The sequence below is a fragment of the Canis lupus genome, chromosome 20 (assembly GCF_011100685.1).
Source record: "Canis lupus familiaris isolate Mischka breed German Shepherd chromosome 20, alternate assembly UU_Cfam_GSD_1.0, whole genome shotgun sequence".
In the NCBI taxonomy this organism is placed as follows: domain Eukaryota; kingdom Metazoa; phylum Chordata; class Mammalia; order Carnivora; family Canidae; genus Canis; species Canis lupus.
The window spans coordinates 56,237,224-56,260,717 of record NC_049241.1 but is presented as its reverse complement, the minus strand read 5'-3'; the positions used below and the strand labels follow the sequence as shown (position 1 = coordinate 56,260,717).

General features: G+C 63.3%; 2 protein-coding genes across 4 annotated transcripts; one reads left to right on the top strand and one right to left on the bottom strand.

The window, feature by feature from the left end:
- Nucleotides 1-35: 35 nt before the first annotated feature.
- Nucleotides 36-8,466, bottom strand: MFSD12 (major facilitator superfamily domain containing 12). 3 transcript variants are annotated; one of them, XM_038567816.1, is made up of 10 exons: nt 8,169-8,466; nt 4,273-4,483; nt 2,825-2,963; nt 2,548-2,730; nt 2,322-2,414; nt 2,141-2,233; nt 1,637-1,807; nt 1,466-1,560; nt 504-634; nt 36-403 (listed from the first exon to the last, which is right to left on the bottom strand). In XM_038567816.1, exons 1-10 carry the CDS (start codon nt 8,464-8,466, stop codon nt 381-383), a joined length of 1,437 nt encoding a protein of 478 aa, XP_038423744.1. In that variant the 3' UTR covers nt 36-380. The 3 variants fall into 3 exon arrangements, with proteins under 3 accessions (XP_038423744.1, XP_038423745.1, XP_038423746.1); XM_038567817.1 differs by lacking the exon at nt 8,169-8,466 and adding an exon at nt 7,469-7,547; XM_038567818.1 differs by lacking the exon at nt 8,169-8,466 and adding an exon at nt 5,113-5,173.
- Nucleotides 8,467-17,743: 9,277 nt separating this feature from the next.
- Nucleotides 17,744-22,760, top strand: HMG20B (high mobility group 20B). Its single transcript, XM_038565342.1, has 10 exons — nt 17,744-17,801; nt 18,081-18,136; nt 18,472-18,580; nt 19,092-19,295; nt 19,831-19,951; nt 20,254-20,300; nt 20,568-20,640; nt 20,901-21,116; nt 21,636-21,768; nt 22,092-22,760. The coding sequence occupies exons 2-10, from the start codon at nt 18,099-18,101 to the stop codon at nt 22,102-22,104; spliced, it is 954 nt and encodes a 317-aa protein (XP_038421270.1). The 5' UTR covers nt 17,744-17,801; nt 18,081-18,098; the 3' UTR covers nt 22,105-22,760.
- The last annotated feature ends 734 nt before the right edge of the window (nt 22,761-23,494 follow it).

The window sequence follows — 23,494 nt, the reverse complement described above, 5'->3', positions numbered from 1 at the left end:
TCTCCCCACTCTGGGCTCCAGGCAGACAGCTGAGGCCACAGTCCTCACCCACGGGTGGCTCTTTATTCGTGGTCAGCAGCGGCCTGGGCACAGGGCAGGGGACCTGCTCCTCCCACCTCTGCCCGAGGCTCCAGTCCAGCTCCGTGACCACGCCATTATCAAGGGACCTGGCAGCATGTGGGACACCCCATGGTGAGGGGTGAGCTGGGCACAGCCCCGGGTCCCAGAGGGCCAAGCTCAGTGGGATCCTGACCGCCTGCCCTGGTGCCCTTAGGCCCAGGCAAGGATGGAGGAGCAGGGATGGCAGGCGGGGTGGCACGGGGCTGCTCCTGGCCTCAGCTGGGCACCGTGCATGTGCACAGGACAGGGACCGTGGGGGGTCAGGGCTGGGCTCCAGGGTCCCCTGCAAGAGAAAGGGGTGGGGGTGGTCAGGGAGGGCGGGGCCTGCCCCTGGCCCAACCCTGCAGCCCGTGGCCAGTGGGGGCATGGCAGAGAGGACTCACAGCTCCGCAGGCGGATGGGCCAGATGAGGAGACTGCACAGACAGAGGGTGGCGGCCACGCCCACACCGCCGGTGGCGGCCACCATCACCCAGCGGTAGAAGCCCATGCAGGCCCTGCAGCAAATCTCCAAGCTAGGGGGAGGGGGAGGGGGAGGGGAGGGCAGACGCAGGTGAGTCACCAGCTGTCCGGCCTCCAGCCTGGGCCTCCTGCCCTGTCCTCTCCCAGCGTCCGCCTCCCGCAGGTCCAGCCCCATCATCGCCCGCCTAGACCACAGTCCCCTCCTCTGGGTTCTCCCCACAGTGGCCACCAGAGGGCTCCCACCCCCCTCAGCCCCCCTCCCCCAGGCCTTGCACACCTGCCCTGTCCCCTTTAGCCGCGGAGGCCTCCCCGCCAATGCCAAGCCCAGTCCTGCCCTGGGACCTTTGCACTGGTGGCTCCTGCGCGTTTGCCTGGAACTCCCTGCCTGGTCTCAGGTCCAGTGGCACCTCCTCAAGGAAGCCCTCCCTGACCTCTTGCCCCAGGCAGGCCTCCATAAGTGATGTTTTCTACACCCCCGTGCCACCGGTTTAGGTAACAGTTATATGCTTATTAAAGCGGCTGGCGTTGCCCCAGGTCCATGAGGACTGAGGGATGGGTTTTTGTTCCCAGATCCTAGGCTCCTACGAGGCTCCAACTCAGTAGTCTAGAACCATCTGGGTCTGGAACCCTAGGTAGGTTCTGAGGGTCTGAACACAGGCTCTGGCTTTGCCCAGCCCTGCCCACCCCCACTCCCCCAGTGCGGGCGTACGCTGTGTCCCCGGCACACGACAGACACAGCGCTTGCCGAGCAGGCCAGCCAGGTGCCACAGGTAAGGAGCGAGCAGGTCTTTCGTCGGGGCCGAAGCCGCAGACCTGGAGCGGGGCCTGGCGCCAGCACGCGCAGCACACTCTTACTACATGAACAGATAGCGGGTGGCACTCACGAGCAGGGATACAGGCTCTGGATGGCCATGACCGCCAGCCCGTTGGCCACTTTATCCGAGAAGCTCATGGCGCCGTACACGAAGGCTCCGCTGTGCTGGGGTACACGAGCAGGGAGGTCAGCCGCCCGCCCCGGCCCCGGCCCGGCCCCCCGCCCACACCATCAGCCTCACCGTGTGGGGGCCGATGAGGTCGGCCGTCATGGCCAGTGAGGTGACGAGGATGGTGGCGCAGCCCGAGCCGAGCAGCACCGCCGCCGCGTACACGGCCATGCCCAGCCTGTCCGCCAGCGCCACCCAGGCCGCGAACGCCAGGATCACCAGGAGGCCCGTAAAGTAGGTCAGCTGCGGGCGAGCGGCCGGCGTCAGAGCCCTCACCGCGGGCGCCGCCCGCCCTGTCTGCGAGCACCCCGGGCTCGGACCTCGGAGGGCCCTGAGGCCGGGGTGCCAAGCGCCACGGAGCCGGCCCTGGGGCCGGAGCTGGCTGCAGCCACACGCAGATCGATACGAATCTCAACGCGGCGCAACGTCGAGGTCCCGAACCGCGCTGGCCGGGCTCAGGTCCCCCCGCCCCACCGGCGGCGCCCCGCGTGGCACGGGGTGCTCGAGCTCCCTCGGGGTGCCGGCGCTCGGCTGTGGGGTCCTCCCGGCCCCCCCCCCGCAGCCCTGCCCACTCACGTTCCTCCCGATGCACTTGTTGACGGGCTTCATGAGGAAGGACGAGCAGAAGCCACTGAGGTACATCACCAGCGGGATGGTGGCGATGAACTTCTGCGGGGGCAGAGCGAGCGTGGGCTCATCAGCGGGGGCCCCGCCGCCCTGTGCGCCCAGGGCCCCCGCCCCGCCCCGCCCAGCTCACCTTGGGCAGGCTGAGCGAGTAGGTGAGGTACATGGCTATGTACGTCTGCGACAGGTTCACGATGAGCCTCGTGCTCATGTACAGCAGGCCCACCTGCGGGCGGGCGGGCGAGGGCTCGGGTCGGGCCGCCTCTGTCCCCGGCGGCCGGGGACGCGGGGCCTCCGGGAGCGCCGTGGCGGTGGAGGACGGCGGAGGGACGGTGGGCCCCCGCGCCCCCCCAGCACACCTGATAGAAGGCCGGCTCCCGCAGCCAGTGTCTCCAGAGCAGCAGGGGCCGGGCAGTAGTGGGCGCCAGCAGCGGGCGGTTCTCGTCCGGCTCCTCGGCCTGAGGCCGGCGCCCCTCCCTGGTGCCCAGGTGGAACAGCAGCGAGAAGACGGCTCCAACTCCTATCACCAACAGGGAGAGGTTCTGGAGGCCAGGCGGGAGAGGGGTCAGCGGCAGCGCTCTCAGCCCGGGCCCCAGGTTCGGGGCCACCGGGGCGTCCCTCCCGGGCCCGGCTCACCTGGAACACCTGCACGTCCTGGATCCCCAGCTGGTCACTGGCATCCCGGGCCATCTCCACGTTCGGAGAGCCCTGCAGGTGGAGCAGGAACCAGGCGGCAGCGTACACGGTGATGTTGGCCACCACGGTGAAGGCATACCTGCGGAGGCGGGCGAGGCTTCAGCACGTGGCCGGGAAGGCCTTGGCCCCACACCATCTGATAACGGACATCGGACGCACGACTCTGCTGTGCGTCCCGCTGCCCAGGCCGGGACTGATGTGGCCAAGACCGGAGATGCTCAGAAGGGGACTGGGATGGGTTCCCAGATCCTGGGCCTGGACGGGGCCGAGGCTCGGTGGTCTCGGAGCATGTGGGGCCCCTCCTGCCTATAGCCATAGAGCAGCATCCCTCCGAGGACTGGGGGTGTGGGGGCAGAGCCCCCGGAGCTCGCACCAGGACTCAGTTTCCCTTTCTGAAAGTGAGAACAAGAATACCCCAGGGATCGGAGTGAAGAGGCCACAAGGCTGGTAGGAAAGCGCCTGCAGGTAGGAGGCGCCCCGGAGCCCGGTCTCAGCACCACCCGTCCTGCCGGCTGGGGCCCTCGGGGCCTGGGCATTGGGCAACCCCGAATGCGGAACTCAACGGCGGGGTTGGGAGGAAGCCAGGCTGGCAGCGCTGGGGGCCAAACGGGCCGAGGTGGCAGAGCGAGGCCCTCGAAGATGCCCTCGAGGCGGCCAGCCCTTTCCTGGGCTCCAGCCACACCGGCCGCCGCCCCGGGTGCCGGCCCTCTCCCTGCAACTCCATCCTTGCCAGCCTCTCCTGCTGCGGCCCTCCCCCAGGGACATGCCCTGCCCACACCCTCGCGGGGGCATGTGACCCTCTAGGAAGATTAAAGATAATGCAGGTGAAAGGCCTGGATCTGTGCCTGCACACAGCAAGCGCTCCATAAATGCTCCTGTTACCACCGTATCCAGGAGAACCTCCATTAGTGCCCCAAGCAAGTCAACAGATGAGCAGCTGTATGCACGTGTGGCAGCCAGGATGCCAAGATGGCCCTGTCCCACCCCACCTAGTCCCTCCCCTTGGGGACGGGGCCTGTGAATATGGGACGTCACTCCCACAATGAAGCAGCATTTGGTGACAAAGGTAAAGGGAATCTATGGATATAACGAAGGGAGATTATCCTGGGTGAGCCAGACCTAATCAGGAGATCCTCAGAAGACCCTAAGCCTCAGCAGAGGCCCCAGCCCCAGCCAGTGCCCTGATGGAAGCCTCCGGACAGACCACCACCCCAGCTAAGTGGTGGGGCGCCTCGGTCGAGCGTCCACCGGTGATATCGGCTCAGCTCAAGTCACAAGGACGGGGTCGAGGCTGTGAGATTCCCTCCCTCTCCCCCTCCCCCCACGCTCTCTAATAAATCAACCTTAAAGAAAGAAAACACGGCTAAGCGGCCTGGCCGGGCGCGTACCTGAGGGCCGTGAGCTCCACCTTCTCGTGGTCATTGGTGGCGAGCTCCGGGATGAGGCTGAGGTGGGCGATCTGCGTGGCGGCCCAGCCGAACTGGAAGATGACAATGAAAGGTCCATAGTAGAGGAGGGCGGCCCACTCGGGGGTGGCTGGCCCGCAGCCCAGGCACGGGCTGAAGATGAAGGGGAAGGACAGCAGGACACAGACGGTGCCTGTGGATGAGCAGAGAGCGGGCAGGTCACCCCGCAGGGCCCGGCCTCCACCTGCTACGTGCCCCCAGTGTCTGCCGGGGAAACCGAGGCACACAACGGTGTCCCGGTCCCTAGGTCGTGCGCTGCCACCAGATAAAGGACAGGGCCGGGACGTACGCCGAGTGATAAGGAAGGACAAAACGGGGCCTCCCCTGCCAGCCTCGGGTCCCCCAGCAGGAAGGAAACAGGAGGGTGACAGGTGGGGAAATGGAGCAGGGTGTCCGTGGCCACACGGAGCAGGGTGCCCACGGCCACGTACCAGGTAGAAAGGGCACGCAGGGTCCCCGGAGGCCACACACACCCTCTTCGCCCACAAGCCCCCCTCCACCCCCGGCCCCACGGGGCCTTTCCCCAGGTCCCGCCCAGCGTCCTGCCGTGTTCCCAGCAGTCAGGCGGCCAGGTGCAGCCGGGCAGGGTGACACCTAACCCTGCCCTCCCTGTGCCCCAGGGTCGCCATCAGCTCATAAGGAGGTCTCTTCCCCGGAAAACCCAGGACCTCGGAAGCCCAAGTCCACAGGCGCAGCCAACAGGCTCTGCGGGACCTGCCCACCCCGCCACCCCGCCACCCCGCCACCCCCCAGCCCCCACACCAGGCTCCGTCCTGCCCCAGGGCCTTTGCACAGCTGTGCCCTTCATTCCCCTCACATCCTAAGGAGGCTGAGTCTTCCCGTCTCAGGACTCAACTCCAATGCCACCTCCTCAAAGCTGGCCCCCACCAACGCGATCACCAGCTGTCCCCTCCCCGCCAATCCCTCTAGACGCTGCTCGCTTCTCTCGTGGCTTAGCGCACACAGGGGCGCTTTTGTCTCTGCTTGTTTCCTGCCCGCCTCCCCCACGGGGCCGGGCTCCGGGAGCATGGGCACTAGGTCTCTCCGGGTCCCTGCTGGGGCCCAGGCCACCGGCGCGGAGCCTGGCGCGTATCTCCGGGATGAGTAAGTCAGGTACTTAGAGCACCCAGGGGTGGCCTCCCATCCTCCCCGCTGCGGGCCCACCCCTCCCCACCCAGCACCCTCTCCCCATCCCCTGCCCGCCCTGCCAGCTGGCCCTGGACCTCACGTCCCCGGGCCTGGGGCCGCCTCCGCGCCCGGGAGGAGGAAATGAAAGCAAAAGCACCCTTCCTTGCTATTTCCCTGGAAGTGGGGCCCGGGAGGGGGACCCTGAGCTCACGCGGTGGGGGGGGGGGCGCACAGACTGCGTAGACTCTGGACAGAAGAATGTGCTGTCCTGGCTGGAATCCGCCCCGGCACCGGCTGGGCCGGGTTAACCATTGCCGGGAGGAGGCTGGGGGGGGGCGGGGGGAGGCAGGAGCTCTGCGGCCTCGAGACGGTGTCGCAGCCGTCGCAGCCGCCCCCGCCCCCCCCACTCCTATTCATCCTTCACAGCAACACCTCTCCCTTAGGAAACTGTCCACCCACATGCCCCAGCCGGGACCCCACGGGAGAAGCCACATGTGGCTCTGAGGGTCCCCTCTGGGCTAGAGCGGGGGCGCCCAGGGAGCTGGCGAAGGGGAAGAGAACCCGCCACCCAGAGGCTCAGGGGCCAAAAGAAAGAAGCGGGCACGGTTTCCGAGGTGACTTTCACTCAAGCCACCTTATCAGGCATCAGGAGGGGCTGCCCCAGCTTCCTCTCCCCACAGATCATCCCGGGGCTCCCACATGCTCCCCCTGAGGCGGAGAAGGGGCGCAAGTGGGGGCCCTGGAGCCCGCTGGGGGCCCCTATCCCCCGGGCCCGTTTTACATGAACACAAAGCCTTCGCTTCTTTATTTACAAAGGTGCCTAACCTCTGCCTCTGCTGGGGGCTCCGATGCCTCCCGGGGCGTCGGGGGTCTGTCACTGAACCCCACGCCCCCCACAAAGGAGCCCACAATCAGGCCTGGAGCACACGCGACACCCGCTGCCAGGACTGCCCTCCCACAGCGTGCTCTGTGCCTTGCCCACCCCCTGCCCAGGGCAGAGACCCCCGCCTTCCACCATCCGCCCGCCCAAGACGAAACCTCGCTGGAGGGGCGCCCGGAGGCTCAGCGGTGGAGCGTCTGCCTTGGGCCCAGGGCGAGACCCCGGGGTCCCAGGATCGAGTCCCGCATGGGGCTCCCCACAGGAAGCCTGCTTCTCCCTCGGCCTGGGTCCCGCCTCTCTCTGTGTCTATCATGAATAAATAAATACAATCTTTAAAAAAAAAAACAAACGTCACTGGAGACTCTGGGCTCAGCTCCGCCCACAATCCCAACATCAGCCCAAAGGGGGGCACCTTTTTCGGTGGAGGCGATCACCCGCCTGAGTCCTCCGCCTCCCCTGCTTCCCTCCCGGTGCTACGGCCGCAAGCGCCCAGCGCAGCCTGGTGTCCTTCGTGCCGCAACCCCCGAGATCCGAGGTGCGTCGCGCCCGCAGAAGTAGCCCTCACGAGGCCCCGGGGTGATCGCCGCCGTGGTGACCGCTCCAAGGCCAGGGAGCCACCAGCCAGCCCCTCCGGACTCTGGAAGCTGCCGCCCAGGATTCACAGGACCGGGCAGGCGTCCTGTCCCTGCCCCCTGATGCCCAGAGGCCCCAAACGCCAGGACGCCGGGAAAGAACAGCAGAGAACGCGGCTGGGGCTAATCTCAAGGCCCAGCAACCCGGCGGCAGAGGGGGGACGCGGGGGCCAGGCCTTATCAAGGGTGCGCCCCAGGCAGGACAGCCGGCTGCCGGGGACCTGCCGCCTCCCTCGCCACCAGAGGTGGTCTGACCGCTCCCCCGGACCACCGTGCGCCCCGCGGCCGGACCGACCCCCACGTCTCTGGTCTCCCCTGGCCCCCAAGCCTTGGCTCCCCAGGGCAGCACCCCTAAACCTCCCTGCAATGGGGCAGAAGACATGGGCAGCAGTGCTCTAGACAAACGGACAGACTGATGGACGGGGCTCTAGGCAGCCTGCCCCTCATGCAGACGGAGTTGCCCTGAGCAGTCACTAACAGATGGAAGAGTCAAGCTGGGCCAGGCAGACTGACGGAGGGGGCTCTAGGCAGTCAGGCCGCATCCAGAGAGGGCTCGGGGTGCCCACCGGGGTCAGACAGAAAGACAAAGGGAAGTGCCACTGGAGGGTCACATGAGTGGTCAGGTGGCAGACAGACGGGGGAGGTCACGGATGGGGCAAGAGGGCTACTGAGCAGCTGGAGGGAGGAGGCTCAGGCCCTGGGGCAGACAGAGGGGGGAGGCTCAGGCCCTGGGGCAGACAGAGGGGGGAGGCTCAGGGCCTGGGGCAGACAGAGGCGGAGGCTCAGGCCCTGAGGCAGACGGAGGGGGTACGCTCAGACCCTGGGGTAGGCGGAGGGGGTAGGCTTAGACCCTGGGGTAGGCTGGCAGGCAGAGGGGGCAGGTGGGGGGGGGTGAGGCTCAGGCCCTGGGGTAGGCTCAGGCCCTGGGGCAGGCTGGCAAGCAGAGGGGGCAGGCGGCGGGGGGGTGGGGGGGATGAGGCTCAGGACCTGGGATGGGCGGAGCGGGGAGGCTCAGACCCTGGGGCAGGCAGAGGGGGGAGGCTCAGGCCCCGGGGCAGGCGGAGGGTGGAGGCTCAGGCCCTGGGGTAGGCAGGCAGGCGGGGTAGGCTCGGGCCTCCGGGAGGCAGTCGGAGGGGGCAGGCGCAGGCCCCGGGGCGGGAGGCTCGGCCGCGACTTACCAACCAGGTGCCAGGCCTTTCGGGGCCCGCAGCGCACGCAGCGGCCGGCGGCGCGGTCGGCCTCGTAGCCCACGAGGGGCGTGCACAGCCCGTCGGCCACCTGGCCGAGCAGCAGCAGCAGGCCGGCGCCGCGCGAGCTGTAGGCGCGCACCGAGTGCAGGTAGAGCAGCAGGTAGGTGAACCACATGGACGCGCACAGGTCATTGAGGAAGTGGCCCACCGCGTAGCTCAGCCGCGCGGACAGCGACAGGGGCCGCGGGGGCGCCGCCGCTCCGGCCGCCGGGGGCCCGGGGCCCATGGCCGCGCTCCGCACCCGGGCCGGGCGGTCTGGCGAGCGGCAGACGCGACCCCGGGGCGCACCGTCCCCGCCCGGCTCTCCCCGCGCCGCCGCCGCCCAAGCCCGCCCCTCCGAGCGCGCCTGCGGCCGCCGGGCCCCGAACCCCGCATTAAGGCCCGGGCGGGGCGGGGCGGGGGATGCTGGCGGCCGCCCCCGCCAATCGGGGCCGCGCGCCGGAGCCCGGCAGCCAATCACCGGAGAGGGGGCGTGGCCTCGGGGCCAGCGCGGCCTCCACGCCCTGCGCCGGCGGGGCGGGGCGGTCCTAGCGCCCGACGGCTCACCGTGGGCTCGCGGGCCCCCAGGGGCGGGGGACGGCGCGGGGGTGCCCACACCCACACTCCGGCCTCCGGGCCGCGCCGCCCCAGCCCGCCCGCTGCTTCACGAGGCCTAATGAGTGGGGCCGGGGGCGGGGGTACGGGGTGGGCCGGGGGCGTGGAGGGTGGGCGGGGGGCTGCCTGCGGATTCTGCGTGGAGCTGCCCCTCCTCGGTCCAGTGACTTCCCGGAGAGGCCCAGTCGGACGCGGAGAGGGCGCATTAGTTCTAATTAATTAGTTTATTAAGGATAATAATGGGGGTAATCATCATAATAACACCAGCTGGCGTTTAATGAGCGCTGACTGTGAGCCAGAGGCCCCACGTGGGTCTTCTCCCCAGGCCCGGAGGGAAGCGGGCGCCGGAGCGCGGGGAGGGCGCGCGGGGCTGAGTCAGGTGCACGCGGCGCCCCCCAGGCCTGCGCTCCGAGCTCCTCCCCACTCCTCCAACCGTCCTCCCGTCCTCCCGGCAAGTTCCTCCCAGCGGTGCACGCAGTCGTCACCCCACCCCTCGGGCCTCCTCCAGCAGCGGTTTGACACCTGCACCCCGGAGCCAGACGCTTGGGGCCAAACCCAGCCCCGCTGCCACCCGCTGTTCCAGCTCCGACACGCCCTGCAACTCTGCGGGGTCTCGTCTCCCCAGATCTGGGCTGGGTGTCATGCACACAGGTCCTACAGGGGCGCCTGGCTGGCTCGGCCCATACAGGGTACCACCCTTGATCTCAGCCCCACGTTGGCCTAGAGATTACTTTTTTAAAAAATAGAATAAAATCTGTTTTTTTTTTTTTTAAGTGACATAATTGTTAGCTCTTAATAGTCTTAGGCAGAAAGGTTTCTTCTCCCCCACCCCCCCCTCTCCCCGGTCACCTCTACAGTACTCTGGGCCGCCCCTCCCCATCATAACCCTGACATCTCTCTTCTGGCCACCCCAGCTGTAGCTGTGTCCCCCACTGAACTATGACCCCCGTGAAGGCAGGGGCCAGAGCCCTGTCGGTCACTGTGCTGTCTCCAGCGACGCCTGGCACATAGTAGGAGCTCAAGAAATGTCTGTCGAATGACCATATGCTGGACACAGAGGCAGAGATTCCGAAGTTCAGAAACAGACAGGAACCCGCTGACCAACCCGGGGCCCAGGCAGCCCACGAAGGGGGGGGTGTCCCAGTCCAGACCCCCACACTGACGCAGACCACCCACCACAGTACCCACTGTTTTATGAAAAGGAGCCCCCAAAATGGGTGTGGATGGGGTAATAGGGACTCAAGATAACCTAGTGGGGGGGGCAGCGGGGAGATAAGGGGTCACCAATTTGGAGGAGATAAACCGATAAGGAGAGACAAGAATCTCAATTCTTTCCTCCCCGGGGGCCATGCTCCCGCCCGGTTCTCCAGTGGAACGAGAGATGACTTAAAGACATTCTAAAAAAAAAAAAAAAAAAAGACATTCTCAGCCTCAGCTTTACACTACTTTTAAAAAATACTTGCCTACACTTCTTTAAAATGTTTTTAAAAAGTTATTTGTTGGGGGCAGCCCTGGTGGCCCAGCGGTTTAGCGGTTTAGCGCCGTCCTCAGCCCAGGGCCTGATCCTAGAGACCAGGGATGGAGTCCCACGTCGGGCCCCCGGTGTGGAGCCTGCTTCTCCCTCCTCCTGTGTCTCTGCCTCTCTCTCTCTCTCTCTCTCTCTCTCTCATGAATAAATAAATAAAATCTTAAATATAAATAAATAAAAAATTATTTGTTGATTTAAGGCCCCTCCACCCCCAACGTGGGGCTTGAACTCACGAGATCCAGAGTCACACGCTCTGCATCTGAGCCAGCCAGGCGCCCCTCACCTAAGCTTTGTATTTACAGTTTCTCATCTCCTTTCATCCCACATCCCTGGGGGATCCTATACTCCTTCTTACCCATTTTACAGAGAGAACAGGCTCTTACAGAAGTCCCTGGCCAGAGGGCACGCGGCTAACAAGAGGCAGATTCAGGAGCCAAGCTCTGCTCCCCGCGTGATCCGCAGCTCAGCGTCTTTGAGTTCTTTATTTGCTGGTGGGGCCCCACCTGGAGAGAAAGGTGCCTGGAGTCCGCTCTGACCGGCCTCCCCTGCGGGTCAGGAACGCACAGGGCGCAGCCCGCACCCCCTGGAGCAGGTGCAGCACGAGGAGCGGAGCAGGGGGCGTTTGGCAGAAGCACCAACACATCTCTGGGTTTTCCTCCCAGGGGAGCCGCAGGCTATTCCCCCCGGCCTGAACCTTGGCTGGGGGACTGGGCGGGGGGGTGGGGGTGCGGCAAGAACAAGGCAGACCCTAGCTGTGTCCTTCCTTCCTTCCCTCCAACCTTCCTTTCCGGACTCATTCATCTGCTGGATCTGGCCTCACGCTGAGCCCCAAAGACTGAGGCCCCCAGTCGGCCCCCCTGTGGCTGGTGCTGGTGCTGGAGGCGTCAGACACTGAGTGGCAGCCCGAGTCTGGACGTTCCTCCAGGGCTGGGGAGCCACGGTGGGGTTTTGAGAGGACCTGGGGGGGAGGGGGGGTCCCATATAGAGTCTGGGTGGGATCGAGGGCGTCTGCTCCTAAACAGGCCTTTGGCTGCTGGGGTTGAGGCAGGGGTGAGGCTTGTGGGGAAGATCAGAGAAGGTCCTGCCTCAAGGAGGATGTGAGAAAGCAGGCCCTCGGGACAGGACGGAGACAGGCTCAGGGTCCAGAGATCCGGACGGGCTCAGACGTGCCCCGAGCGTCCAGCGCTCCCCCCCCCCCCCGCCCCTGCTGGAGATCGGATGTCCTCCTGGCCACGGTCCAGCTGCAGGTAGGGAGGGGGGTTTGCTTTGATCCTCTCCCAGACCAGCCCCCACCCCGTGACTAGGAGCGGGGGTGGGGGAGGATGGGGGTGGGGGGTGGGAAGGGGACCGGTGGAGGTTTCTAGAAGCCGCCTGGGACCTTGGCCAACTTCCATAAGATCCCAGGGTGGCTGTGGGTGGGGCCCACAGCCAAGATCAAACCCAGTCTCAGGGAAGCTCCCAAGCCTCAGTTTTCCTTTCTGTAAAGTGGGCACGACTGTAACACTGCGGGATAGGGTCACGGCGTTGGCGTTCAGCCTGGAGATCGGGGTTCGCCAGCCCGGGCACAACGACACATGGCTCCAGATCATCCTGTGGGGCTGCGGGGGGCTGTCCTGTGCATCCCGGCATCGCTGGCCCCCACCCAGTAGACTCCAGGGGCACCCCCCACCGCAGGTCGTCACAGCCAAAGATGTTTCTAGGCATCGTGCAGGGTGCCCTGAGTCACCCTGGGTGACAACCACCATACTAGAAAATTCACCGTGGGCGGGGGGGTGGGGGGGTGTCTGCAGCTGCACGGACAAACAGGGACCAAACCAGCGAACACGTTCAGTCCACTGGGCTTGAAGGCTGAGCTCCAAGCCCAGTTCTAAGGCAGAACATGAATTAAGCTCCTTAACCCCTCGACGTCCTGACACAGTCACTGTCCCGCTCTGGGAGCGCTGGACCGAGGCGCAGGCAGCTTCGGTAAACAGCTCGAGTCACACACCAAGGGCTCAGGGCCACCTCCCTGACCTTCCGAAGGCCCCTGCCCCCCACCCCTTCTTTCTGGTGGCTGGGACCTCAGTCCTCCATCGCCCATCACAGCAGCCCCTCATGCTAAAGGTGTCCATCAAAAATCCCGAGGGTGGCCCAGGTGTCCCAGCAGCGCTAACTACACCCTGATTCATTTTTTTCTTTAAAAAAGTATTTTAATTATTCATGAGAGACACAGAGAGAGGGAGAGACACAGGCAGGGGAGGAGCAGGCTCCCTGCGGGGAGCCCGATGCAAGACTCGATCCCAAGACCCAGGGATCACGCCCTGGGCCCAAGGCAGATGCTCAACCACGGAGCCCCCCAGACGCCCCCGCACCCTGATCCTACCCCGTGTTGGCAAATAAGCATTAAACATTTCAGTGGGGGACACCGCAACCCAGGGCTGGTGTTTACAGCACGAGGACAGTCTGATCACAAACACAAAGGATGGCCTCTCATCTGTACAGAAACACGTGTGTGTGTGCATGTGTGTGTGTGCGAGACTTGTGTTTCCCATTGTGTCCTCTCCCCTGCCACCTCCCTACCCCCCACCCCGGACTTCCATCTGGAAGTCCCAACCCCCAGGATCCGGAAATACACCCTTGTTTGGAAATAGGGCGATTGCAGATGTGGTGAGTTAAGATGACGTCACTCTGCAGGGTCCCGTGTGGACCCAGTCACAAAGGAAGGATGGACACCGACACACGGGGAGAAGCCAAGTGACCATGAAGGCAGGGAGGTCCAGGCGCCGCTTGGACAGGCCGTGGAGTCCCCTGGACGACCAGCGAGCAGACCCCGGGAAGCGGGGAGAGCCGGGGACAGTGTCCCTGGGGCCGCAGAGGGAGCCAGCTCTGCCCAAGCCCTGCAAGTGCACCTCCAGGCCCTGGCCCCCGGCCCAGTACCTTTCTGTTGTGTAAGGCCCAGGTTTGCGGTGCTTTGTTTCTGCGGCTCCAGCAGTGTGCGCACACGTGTGCACGCGTGTGGGTAGGAAATGTTCTATTAAGTGTAACAGGTTGGGACGCCCGGATGGCTCACCGGTTGGGCACCTGCCTTGGGCCCAGGGCCTGATCCCCCGGGATCGAGTCCCTCGTCGGGCTCCCTGCATGGAGCCTGCTCCTCCCTCTGCCTGTGTCTCTGCCTCTCTCTCTCTCTCTATCATGAATAAATAAATCTTAAAAAAAAAAAAAAAGAAAAGAAACTAACACGAAATTTATGACTTTAGACAGCTGTGGTTCCTGCTTTTAAGGAGAGCTAGGTGGGTTGTTTTTTTTTTTTTTAAGACTTTATTTATGGGGCAGCCCGGGTGGCTCAGGGGCAGCCCGGGTGGCTCAGAAGTTTAGCACCGCTTGCGGCCCAGGACCTGATCCTAGGGACCCGGGATCGAGTCCCACATCTCATTAATAAATAAAATTAAAAAAAAAAAAGACTTTATTTATTTTAGAGAAAGAGAGCGCAAGTGGGGAGAGAGAGTATCCCAAGTGACTCGATGCTGACTGCAGAGCCCTTCATGGGGCTCAATCTCATGACCCTGAGATCATGACCTGAGATCATGGCCTGACCTAAACCAAGAGTGGGTGGCTGACCCAGCTGAACCACCCAGGCGCTCCTACCGAGGCCTAAGTACTGAAAGACCTTTCTGTAGCTAAGAAAAAACAAGGGGCGCCTCGCTGCTTCAGTTATTGGACACACGACTCTTGATCTTGGGGTCATGAGTTCGAGCGTGAAGCCTACTGGAAAAAAAAGAAAAGGAAAAAATGATTTATAATTTCAGGGCAGAAAGGACCTGCTGTCAAATAAATCACGAAGGATGTAAAGTCAAATTATAGTAGGAACACTGCTGCTTGTGTGTCGCTTGTTTGGGGTTGTGGGTGTGTATGGGCTGCATGAATTGGACGGAATCCAATGCAGTTTGGACTGGAAACCCTTATTTTTTCTAGAGAATATCCATGCAGCAAGATCTTTTTCTTGATCCCCAGGAGCTGCAAATTGCTTTCAAAATCAACCTCAGGGGTGCCTGGGTGGCTCAGTCCGTTAGGCGTGGGACTCTTGGTTTCGGCTCAGGTCATGATCCCGGGCTGCCTGGACGGAGCCCCTCTTCTGGCGGCAGGCTCTGCGCGGAGTCCGCTGGAAATCATCTCCCTCTCCCTCTGCTCCCTCCCTGCTTGCTCTCTCTGTAAAATAAATAAATATTCTTAAAAAAAAAAAAAAAAGGAGGGGGGAATCCCTGGGTGACTCAGCGGTTTAGCCCCTGCCTTCCGCCCAGGGCATGATCCTGGAGTCCCAGGATCGAGTCCCGCGTGGGGGTCCCTGCATGGGGCCTGCTTCTCCCTCTGCTGTGCCTCTGCCTCTCTCTGTCTTTCATAAATAAATAAACAAACAAATAAACAAACAAATAAATAAATAAAATCTTTAAAAAAAGAAAACCGACCTCAAAAGATATCATTTCTTTCTGACCTGCAGGATGACCCTGAATTCCTTGGGTGGTACCTTGGGGGGCGGGGAGGACAGTTTCTAAGGCAACCCCTTGTCAATCAAGCCAAAGAGGCGGGGTTCCCCATCTTCTTGCCTGGACTTCTCACCTAGGTTTTTGTTTAACGCAGCGGAGGGAGGCGAGGGCCGTGTGTCCCAAGAAGCAGTAGAGCAGGGTCTGGAATCTGGATCCGTCAAAATTCCAGGGCACGCTCATCCCACTCAGCCCCGGGCTGCCTCTTAGGGAAGCAGGTTGTGCGGAGCTTTAATTCACATACCATACAATGCACCCATTTAAAGTGTGCCATTCTGAGGTTTTTAGTATATTTAGACTTATGCAACCATCACCGCGGTCTAATTTTAGAACATTTTGATCACTCAAAAAGGAACTCCATGCCCATTAGCAGCTTCTCCCCCATTGCCTGTCCCCGCGAATTCCCCAGCCCCAGGCATCCACTAACTTTCCGTCTCTGCGGATTTATTTGCCTGTTCTGGACATTTTGTATGAATGGAGCCACACACTTGTGGTCTTTTGTGACTGGCGTCTTTCACTGAGCATCATGTTTTCAAAGTTCACCCCCGTTGTAGCATGAATCAGCAATTTATTCCTTTTTTTTTTAAGTTTATCTTCGTGACCCCTACATCTAACGTGGGGCTTGAACTCATGACCCGGAGATCAAGAGTCACAGGCTCCTCTGACTGAGCCAGCCAGGCGCCCCTTATCCCCTTATTTGTTTCTTTTTATGGCCACTGATATTCTATTAGACTGAATGGACCACATTTTGTTTGTTAATCAACTGATGGGCTTTGGAGTTATTTCTACTTTTCGGCCATTCTGAATCATGCTGCTGTGAACATTTGTGGACAAGTTCCTGCGTAGACATGTGTTCTCCATTCTCTTGAATTCACCTCTAGGAAGGGGGTTTCTGGATCACCTGGTAACTTCATGTTTAATGTTTTGAGGAACTGCTAGACTGTTTTCCAAAGCACTTGCCTCTGAGAAATTTACTGTATTTCACACATTTGCTTATTCAACAAATACGGATTGAGCAACTCCTAGGGGCACTGTTCTAGGTGCTGGAAGTGTTAAAAACCACTCCCCCATAAAAGAGCCTCTTGGGGCAAGTCACCAAAGTGGGGCTTAATGCCTAAGCCAATTACAGCTTCAGCCTCCCCCAGAAATGTTAGGTCTTACTGGGTCAGCCAGGAACTTTCCCTCCTCACCCCAAAGGAAAATGAGAGAATCTGCATAGTAAGACCTCCAGCTCTTGCCCTGCTAAGGGAAAGTCACCTTGCGAGTAGGAACAATTCTTTTCTCTTGCTAAGAACATCTTCTCCCCTTTTTCCTTCCTCTATAACTTCCCTTTAAAAATTTTATTTATTTATTTATTTATTTATTTATTTATTTATTTATTTATTCATTCATTCATTCATGAAGATACAGAGAGAGAGAGAGAGAGAGAGAGGCCGGGACACAGGCAGAGGGAGAAGCAGGCTCCATGCAGGGAGCCCAATGCGGGATTCGGATTCGATCCCAGGAACCCAGGGTCATGACCTGAACCAACAACTGAGCAGCCCAGCCGTCCCTAACCTTCCATTTTGTTCACCTCTTTGGAGCCCCCTTCTACTTGCTAGATGGGATACTGCTCCACCCATGAATCCCTCAACAAAGCCACTTAGATTTTCAAATTTATTCTGTTAAAATTTTGTTCTTTGGGGGGCGCCTGGCCGGCTCAGTCATAGAGCATGTGACTCTTGATTTCTGGGTGGGCCCACGTTGGGGGTAGAGCTTACTTAAATAAAACTGAAAACAAAACTGTTATGTAGCAGAGGAAACAAACACATGGGGAACAAATAAGGTGTATGGGGGAAACCTCATTGAGAAGCTGACATTTCAGCAAAGACCTGAAGGAGATCAAGCCATGAGCCAGGCGGATAATCTGGAGGAAAGGGCACACCAGGTGCAAAAGCCTGGAGGCGGGAGTGAGAGAAAGGGACCTATTTGTATGTGAGGGGCATCAGGAGGTGGAGAAGGCAGAGGAGGGCAGGGCGGTGATGTGGGAGAGTTGTTTGGGGACTAACGGGACATCGTGAGCATCCAGCGGCCGCAGCTGTCATCCTGGGAGTCGGGGAAGTCCCAGCCCAGGCCACAGGACCACGCTGCCGCCTGGGGCTCCCCCAGATCCCAGAGCAGAGCCTCCTGCCCCTCCATCTCCACGGGGTCCCAGCCCCGGGCCTCAGCTTCGGGCATCCCAGCCTCCTGGTCCTGCACATCGTGCAAGGTCCCCATTGCACGGGAGGGAAAGCGGAGCCTCCGGGGGAAGAGCAGCCCCCGCCCGCGCACTGCGGGGCTGGGCACAGCGGGACGCCGGGGCCCTAACTTCAGGGACTAGCGGGTAACTTCCCCGCCGGGTTTGCGAGATACGAAGACAGGTCCCACCTCGTCCTGGGGCGGGGGGTGGGGGAGACCGCCACGCCGCGGGGAAGGACCTTAACCCCCTTCCCTAGCAACCGGCCGCCGTCTCCATGGCAACCAGGGAGGGGCGCGATCTCGCCCGGCAGGTCCCGGGATCCCGCTGGGGCGGGGAGTCTCGCCTTGGCCGGGAGAGGAGGAGTCCGCGCCGCCCCTACTGGCCCTTTAAGGGGCTCCGCCCGGCGCGGCCCCAAGGCGCCCCGATTGGCCCCGAGAGCGGCCGAGCGCAGCCGAACTTGACGCACCCGCCCGCGGCCTTCCCCGTCCACCTCCCACGCGGCCCAGCGGCTGCCCCAGCCAATCGCCGGCCGGCGCGCCAACCCTCATCTGCATGGCCACGCCCCAGGGAAAGCCTGCACCCAATCGGACGGCTCGCGGAGGCCGCATTAGCATGCCGGGGGCGGGGCGAGCGGCAGGGGCGGGCTCGGGGCGGTTGGTTGGAGCGTCGCAGCAGCCGAGAGGTCCGGGAAAGTTTCTTTGGAGGTGAAAACAGCCGCGGAACTCGGGGCCCTGCGAGGGGGCGGGGGCGCGGGGGTCCCGGGACCGGGGAGGGGCCCCTCCCGGACCGGGGGAGAGTGGGCCCGGCCCTCCCGGGGGGCGATCGCCCAACAAAGGATCCCTGGGGCGCCCGCCCTCGAGGGCCTCCCCGCCCCTGGATCCGGCCCCCCCAAACACCCCGGGCCCGGCATTCCGGGATCCCCCGCCGGCCCGGCCCGTCGGCGGCTCGGGCGCCGCTCACCCGGCCACGCGTCTGCCTTCCAGGTGGGGCCGGGAGCGGCCATGTCCCACGGCTCCAAGCAGCCCGGCGCGGCCGCCGCGTGAGTGCGACTCCCCTCCCCCAGCCCACTCGGGTCTGCAGCCCCGCCCCCGCCCTCCCTGTCGGAGCTCGTCGCCCCTCGCCCCTCGCCCCTCGCCCCCGGGTCTTGACTCCCCCCACTGCCGGGCAGGACCTCCCCGCACGCCCCCAGCTCCCCGCCCCGGTTCCTCCCGGGGGTCTCTCCCGCCCCCCACCCCCGTGCTTCCGTCCCGGCCCGCGGATAGTGACCCCCGCAGAGCCCTGCTCCCGGGCCCCGGGCCCCAGGCCCCTCTGTGCCAGCTCCGCGGTCGGGATGGACGTGAGGGCGGCGGTGACCCTGGCGTCCCGTGGCTCCAGGCCGGCGGGCGGCAAGGCTCCGGGACCGCACGGGGGCTTCGTGGTGGCCGTCAAGCAGGAGCGCGGCGAGGGCCCCCGGGCCGGCGAGAAGGGGTCCCACGAGGAGGAGGTGAGTCCCTGCGCCGTGGTGGGGGCAGCCCTGGGGCTCGCCCCTCGCCTGGAAGCTCCACCCCGGGCTGGATTTGAATTAGCTGCGGCCCCGCCCGCAGTCCTGATTTTCCTCCCGAAGCTGAGGCCCCGCCCCGTGCCGCGTGCCACGCCCCCGGAGGTCCGCGGCCTCGGAGCCCAGGCCCCGCCCACCGCCAAATGTCCGGTGGGAGGCACCTTCCCGTCGTCCCGCGGGGCTTTCCTCCGGCGAGAAGCCACGCCCACGCCAGGTGCCACGCCCACTCGCCGTCGCTGGGCCCAACCCGGCTCCTTATGCCCCGCGCCCGGGATCGCCCGGGACCTCCGATCCGTCACCCGCGCGGCCGGCGTTCCCCGAAACCCGCCCTCTCCCAGTTCTGGCCCTTGATCAAGCCATACCTGCAGGTTTCCAGGATAGGCCCCGCCCAGCCCTCTAGCCCCGCCCCAACCCTCCAGGCCCCTCCCAACGGCGCGGAGTGGGTACTGTTCTGCAGCCCGTGAAGAAGCGCGGCTGGCCCAAGGGCAAGAAGCGGAAGAAGATCCTGCCAAATGGGCCCAAGGCACCGGTCACCGGCTACGTGCGCTTCCTGAACGAGCGGCGCGAGCAGATTCGCACGCGCCACCCGGATCTGCCCTTTCCCGAGATCACCAAGATGCTGGGTGCCGAGTGGAGCAAGCTGCAGCCGGCGGAGAAGCAGGTGGGGACCACTGACCTTGCCCCGCCCACTCGGACACTGCCCTGCGGCCACATCCCCCAAAGGGCTTCCGCGGGGAGCACTGACCACCCTTGAGCCCTCCCCAGCAGGCGGAAGGAGGGGAGGGTCGCAATAAGCAGGAATCCACGGAAAGCTTGATAACCAACACGGAGAGGTCTAAAGAAGTAGGAGTGGGGGCCGGATTTTTATGTGATAGCTCTTGGTTTTCAAATCCTGCTAATTAAAGTTGCAAAAATATAGGAAACAAAACACACCACCAGTTTGCACCCTCTAAGTGGGATTTCACCAAGCAAAATGGGTGTGGGAGCCCAGCCCAGCCTGGAGATGGGAGCCTGCCCTCAGACAACTGGGAGAGGCTTTTAAAGGCAAGAGTTTGGGGGAGGAAGGTGCCCCGCACAGCAGGCCGAGGAGCCGGGTTCACCTCCAAGGAGGGAGCTGTGGGAAGGTGCGGTGTTGGCCTTGGAGGCCGGCCGCCCCTGCCCCTGGGCTGGGACAAGCCTTCCTCTGCCCCCACCAGCGGTACCTGGATGAGGCCGAGCGGGAGAAGCAGCAGTACATGAAGGAGCTGCGCGCCTACCAGCAGTCGGAAGCCTACAAGATGTGCACGGAGAAGATCCAGGAAAAGAAGATCAAGAAAGGTGGGAAGGGCCCCAGCCCCCAGGCAGCTGGGTGCGGGCTCTGAGACAGGTGACCCAGGCAGACCGACCTGCCCTCCTCCATGGGACTCAGTCCCATGAAGACGAGACAGCTGTGGGTGGACAGGGCTGAGCAGTGCCAACGCGGGGGCACACAGACACTGGGGGTCCTCACAGGAGCCTGCCCCAGGACAAGTAGGGCTAACCTGGGGGGGGGGTCCCAGGCAGGGGGGACAGCACTTGCATTGCAAAGCAATGTGTGGGCCCCTGCCAGGCTGATCCTGCCCTCCTCCCTCCCCCACCAGAGGACTCGGGCTCTGGGCTCATGAATACGCTCTTGAATGGACACAAGGTAAGTACCCCTCCTCCTAGGACCATGCCTGGGTGAGAAAGGTCTGGAGGTCTTTAGACCCTGGGTGAGCCAGAGCCAGCTCTCACGGGAGGAAGCAGTGCCGGGCCTCCAAGTGTGCCAGCCGACGTGGGGCAGCCACATGGTGGGAATGTTGTTAAAAGGACGTCGATGCAGACGGCCAGAGGAATCCCTCTCAAGCTTGAGGGACGTCCCAGAGGGGTTGTAGCTGCCCCACCCCCCCATCATCACCTTGTCCTGTCGTCCCAGGGTGGGGACTGTGATGGCTTCTCCACCTTCGACGTCCCCATCTTCACTGAAGAGTTCTTGGACCAAAACAAAGGTGAGCGCTGACCAGGGGTTCTTGGGGAGGGTGCGCGGGCCAAAAGGGTGCCAAGGCCGCAGGGGGCGGGGGTGGTGGTGGTGGGGAGCATTTAGCACTCCCAACAAGCTGCGGCGCCCACCTTCCCCGCCCCGCGTGGGGCTGCAGGCAGAGCAGGACAGCCGGCCTGGCAGGGAGGTCCAGCTAAGGCAAAGGCCCCTCGCAGGGCAGGGAGGGCAGGGAGGAAGCGCAGGCTCTGACCCGGCTCCCCCACGCCGCAGCGCGGGAGGCAGAGCTGCGGCGCCTGCGCAAGATGAACGTGGCCTTCGAGGAGCAGAACGCCGTGCTGCAGAGGCACACGCAGAGCATGAGCAGCGCGCGGGAGCGCCTGGAGCAGGAGCTGGCGCTGGAGGAGCGGCGGACGCTGGCGCTGCAGCAGCAGCTCCAGGCCGTGCGCCAGGCGCTCACCGCCAGCTTCGCCTCGCTGCCGGTGCCGGGTGCGGAGGCCCCGCCCCGCCCCGCCCCTCCGAGCCCCGCCCCTCCGAGCCCGGGCCCCGCCCACTCCGCCGCCCCGCCCCGCCGGCCCCACCTCCTGGCCCCCGCCCCCGGCCGTGCGACTCCAGCTCCGAAGGACCGTCCCGGTCGTGAGCAGAGCACGCGCCCGCCCCGCTGACCCCTGCCCCGCCCCCCTCCTCCCTGGCCTTCCGCGCTGCGGCCGCAGCTGACAGCGGCTACTTCCTCCTCCCGGGTTTGGATCCCCCGGAACCCCCCCCCCCGGGGCTGCCCCTCACCACTTAGCACCCTCTGCCCCCTGCCGCACAGCTGGCCTTGGTTTTTCCGGGTCTAGACGTCCTGATCTCCCACCTGACCCCACCGACGCGCCGCGCCTCTGGCCCCGCGCCCCGGGACCCTGCCCCTGCAGACCCCCACCCCCTGACCTCTGCTCCTGTGGAACCCCGGCTGCGTCGGCCCCCCTCCTCCGCTGGGCCCCGGTGACCGGTCCCTGCCCTCTCCAGGCACGGGCGAGACGCCCACTCTCGGCACCCTGGACTTCTACATGGCTCGGCTGCACGGCGCCATCGAGCGCGACCCCGCCCAGCACGAGAAGCTCATCGTCCGCATCAAGGAGATCCTGGCCCAGGTCGCCAGGTGTGTGCCCAGGGCGGTGGGGCCGCCCTGCGCGGGCGGTGGGGGGCTGCCTGGGGCCCCGCGGACATGAGGCCGCCGCCACCCGGGACCTGCCAGGTGGGGCCTGTTTGATGCCCGCGGCCGGTGCACTGGGTGGCGCTGATCAGATCGGGTACTTTACTGCTGCCGGTGGGGTGTGCTAGTCCCCCTTGGCCAGTGGGATCCCCTGGGAGGCTAGAACGTCCCCACAGCTGCTCGGTGGGTTTGGGTGGCTTCCAGCTGCCCGAGACCCAGGGCGATAAATGATGGGGGTTCCCCGTCACCCGTCTTCTCTCCTGTCACAGTGAGCATCTATGAGGGTGTCTGCAGCCCCACGGATCCAGAGAAGACCAAGCTTTGGTCATGGCCCCTTCTCTACCCCCATGGAGGAGGATTGGGGGTCCACCTTTTGGGGCCATGCCCAATCCTGCACCTTGGGGGCTCCAGCCCCCCTAAAATTAAATTTCTACAGCATCCCTCTAGCTTTCAATTTCCCCAGCCCCCTGAACCCAGAAAGATCACCTGCTGTACACGATATACCTAGAACCCATAGCCCCGAGGCCCGGCAAGGCCTGCTCGCCTTGCACATGACACTACAGGGACGGGGGAGCACCACAGGGCTGTGGAACCCGGGACACAAGGGGACCTGCGGCAGCTGGCTCGCCCAGTGTGGGGAGGGTTACACCTGCTGCACCCGACCGGGCCAGGGACAGGGTAGAGAAAGCCCACCCCTGACACGCTGGGACCCCCAGCAGGTGCTCACCACAGGTGCCCCCACACAGGCAGGCACACTGCAGGGACACGGTCTCGTACCCGGGGCGGGGCCCTCTGCTTGTGACCTCAGATTCCTGCACCCCAGAATTGAGGGGGCTGGTACTGACCACCCCTCCCTCATTCAGCCGAGGGACCTTTGTGGAGGCAGCCTCTGCCTTTGCTCAATCTGGACTTTTTAAATAAAAAAAGTGGAATTTGAATTCCAAGCTTGTGAATGTTTTTTTCTGGGGGGGGAGGGGAGGTGGGCCAAAAGATGTGCCAAGGGCTCCCAAGACACCCCTGCTGGGTGTCCCAGGCCTGCCCACCCCTGGCAGCCACTAACCCCCTTTCTGTCTGGATGAACCTGTCCTGGATGTTTCACGGAAATGGACTCACACACCTGTGGCCTCCACCATGGGCTCAGGGTCCATCCCCAGGGCGGCACCTGTCGGCACCTCGCTCTTTTTCGTGGCTGAATAATATTCCAGCGTGTGGATGGACCACATTCTGTTGATCCCTTCACCCGCTGATGAACATTTTGGTTGTTTCCACCTCTTGGCTGCCGCGAGTCGGGCTGTGTGAACACGCGTGGACAGGCGTTTGAACACCTGCTTCCAATTTGGCAGGCTCTCTCCCAGGCGTGGGATGCTGTGCTTGACTTACTGAGGAAGCCTCGCTGCGACTTTTTGTTTAATGCGCTATTGAAGACATCCCAAAATTTTTGGAGAACAACTTGACAAACGCCCGTATCATGGGTTGAATCATGTCCCCTCAAAAGACGCTGAAGCCCTAAACCCCAGCTCTCAGAATGTGACCTTATTTGGAAATAGGGTCGTTGCAGATATAATTAGTCAGGATGAGGTCATCTTGCAGTGGGGTGGGCCCCTGATCCAATATGACTGGTGTCCTTATAAGAAGATGAAGATGTGGACAGCCACGTGACCAGAGAGCAGAA

Bases quoted from the DNA above. Each gene is read 5' to 3' on its own strand.
- MFSD12 (XM_038567816.1), bottom strand. From the start codon at position 8,466: ATGGGCCCCGGGCCCCCGGCGGCCGGAGCGGCGGCGCCCCCGCGGCCC. The intron at 1,808-2,140 runs GTGAGTGGGCAG...GCTCGCCCGCAG, and splicing joins ACAAGTGCATCGGGAGGAAC to CTGACCTACTTTACGGGCCT. The intron at 1,561-1,636 runs GTGAGGCTGATG...CGTGTACCCCAG, and splicing joins ACCTCATCGGCCCCCACACG to CACAGCGGAGCCTTCGTGTA.
- HMG20B (XM_038565342.1), top strand. From the start codon at position 18,099: ATGTCCCACGGCTCCAAGCAGCCCGGCGCGGCCGCCGC. The intron at 19,296-19,830 runs GTGGGGACCACT...TGCCCCCACCAG, and splicing joins TGCAGCCGGCGGAGAAGCAG to CGGTACCTGGATGAGGCCGA. The intron at 19,952-20,253 runs GTGGGAAGGGCC...CTCCCCCACCAG, and splicing joins GGAAAAGAAGATCAAGAAAG to AGGACTCGGGCTCTGGGCTC.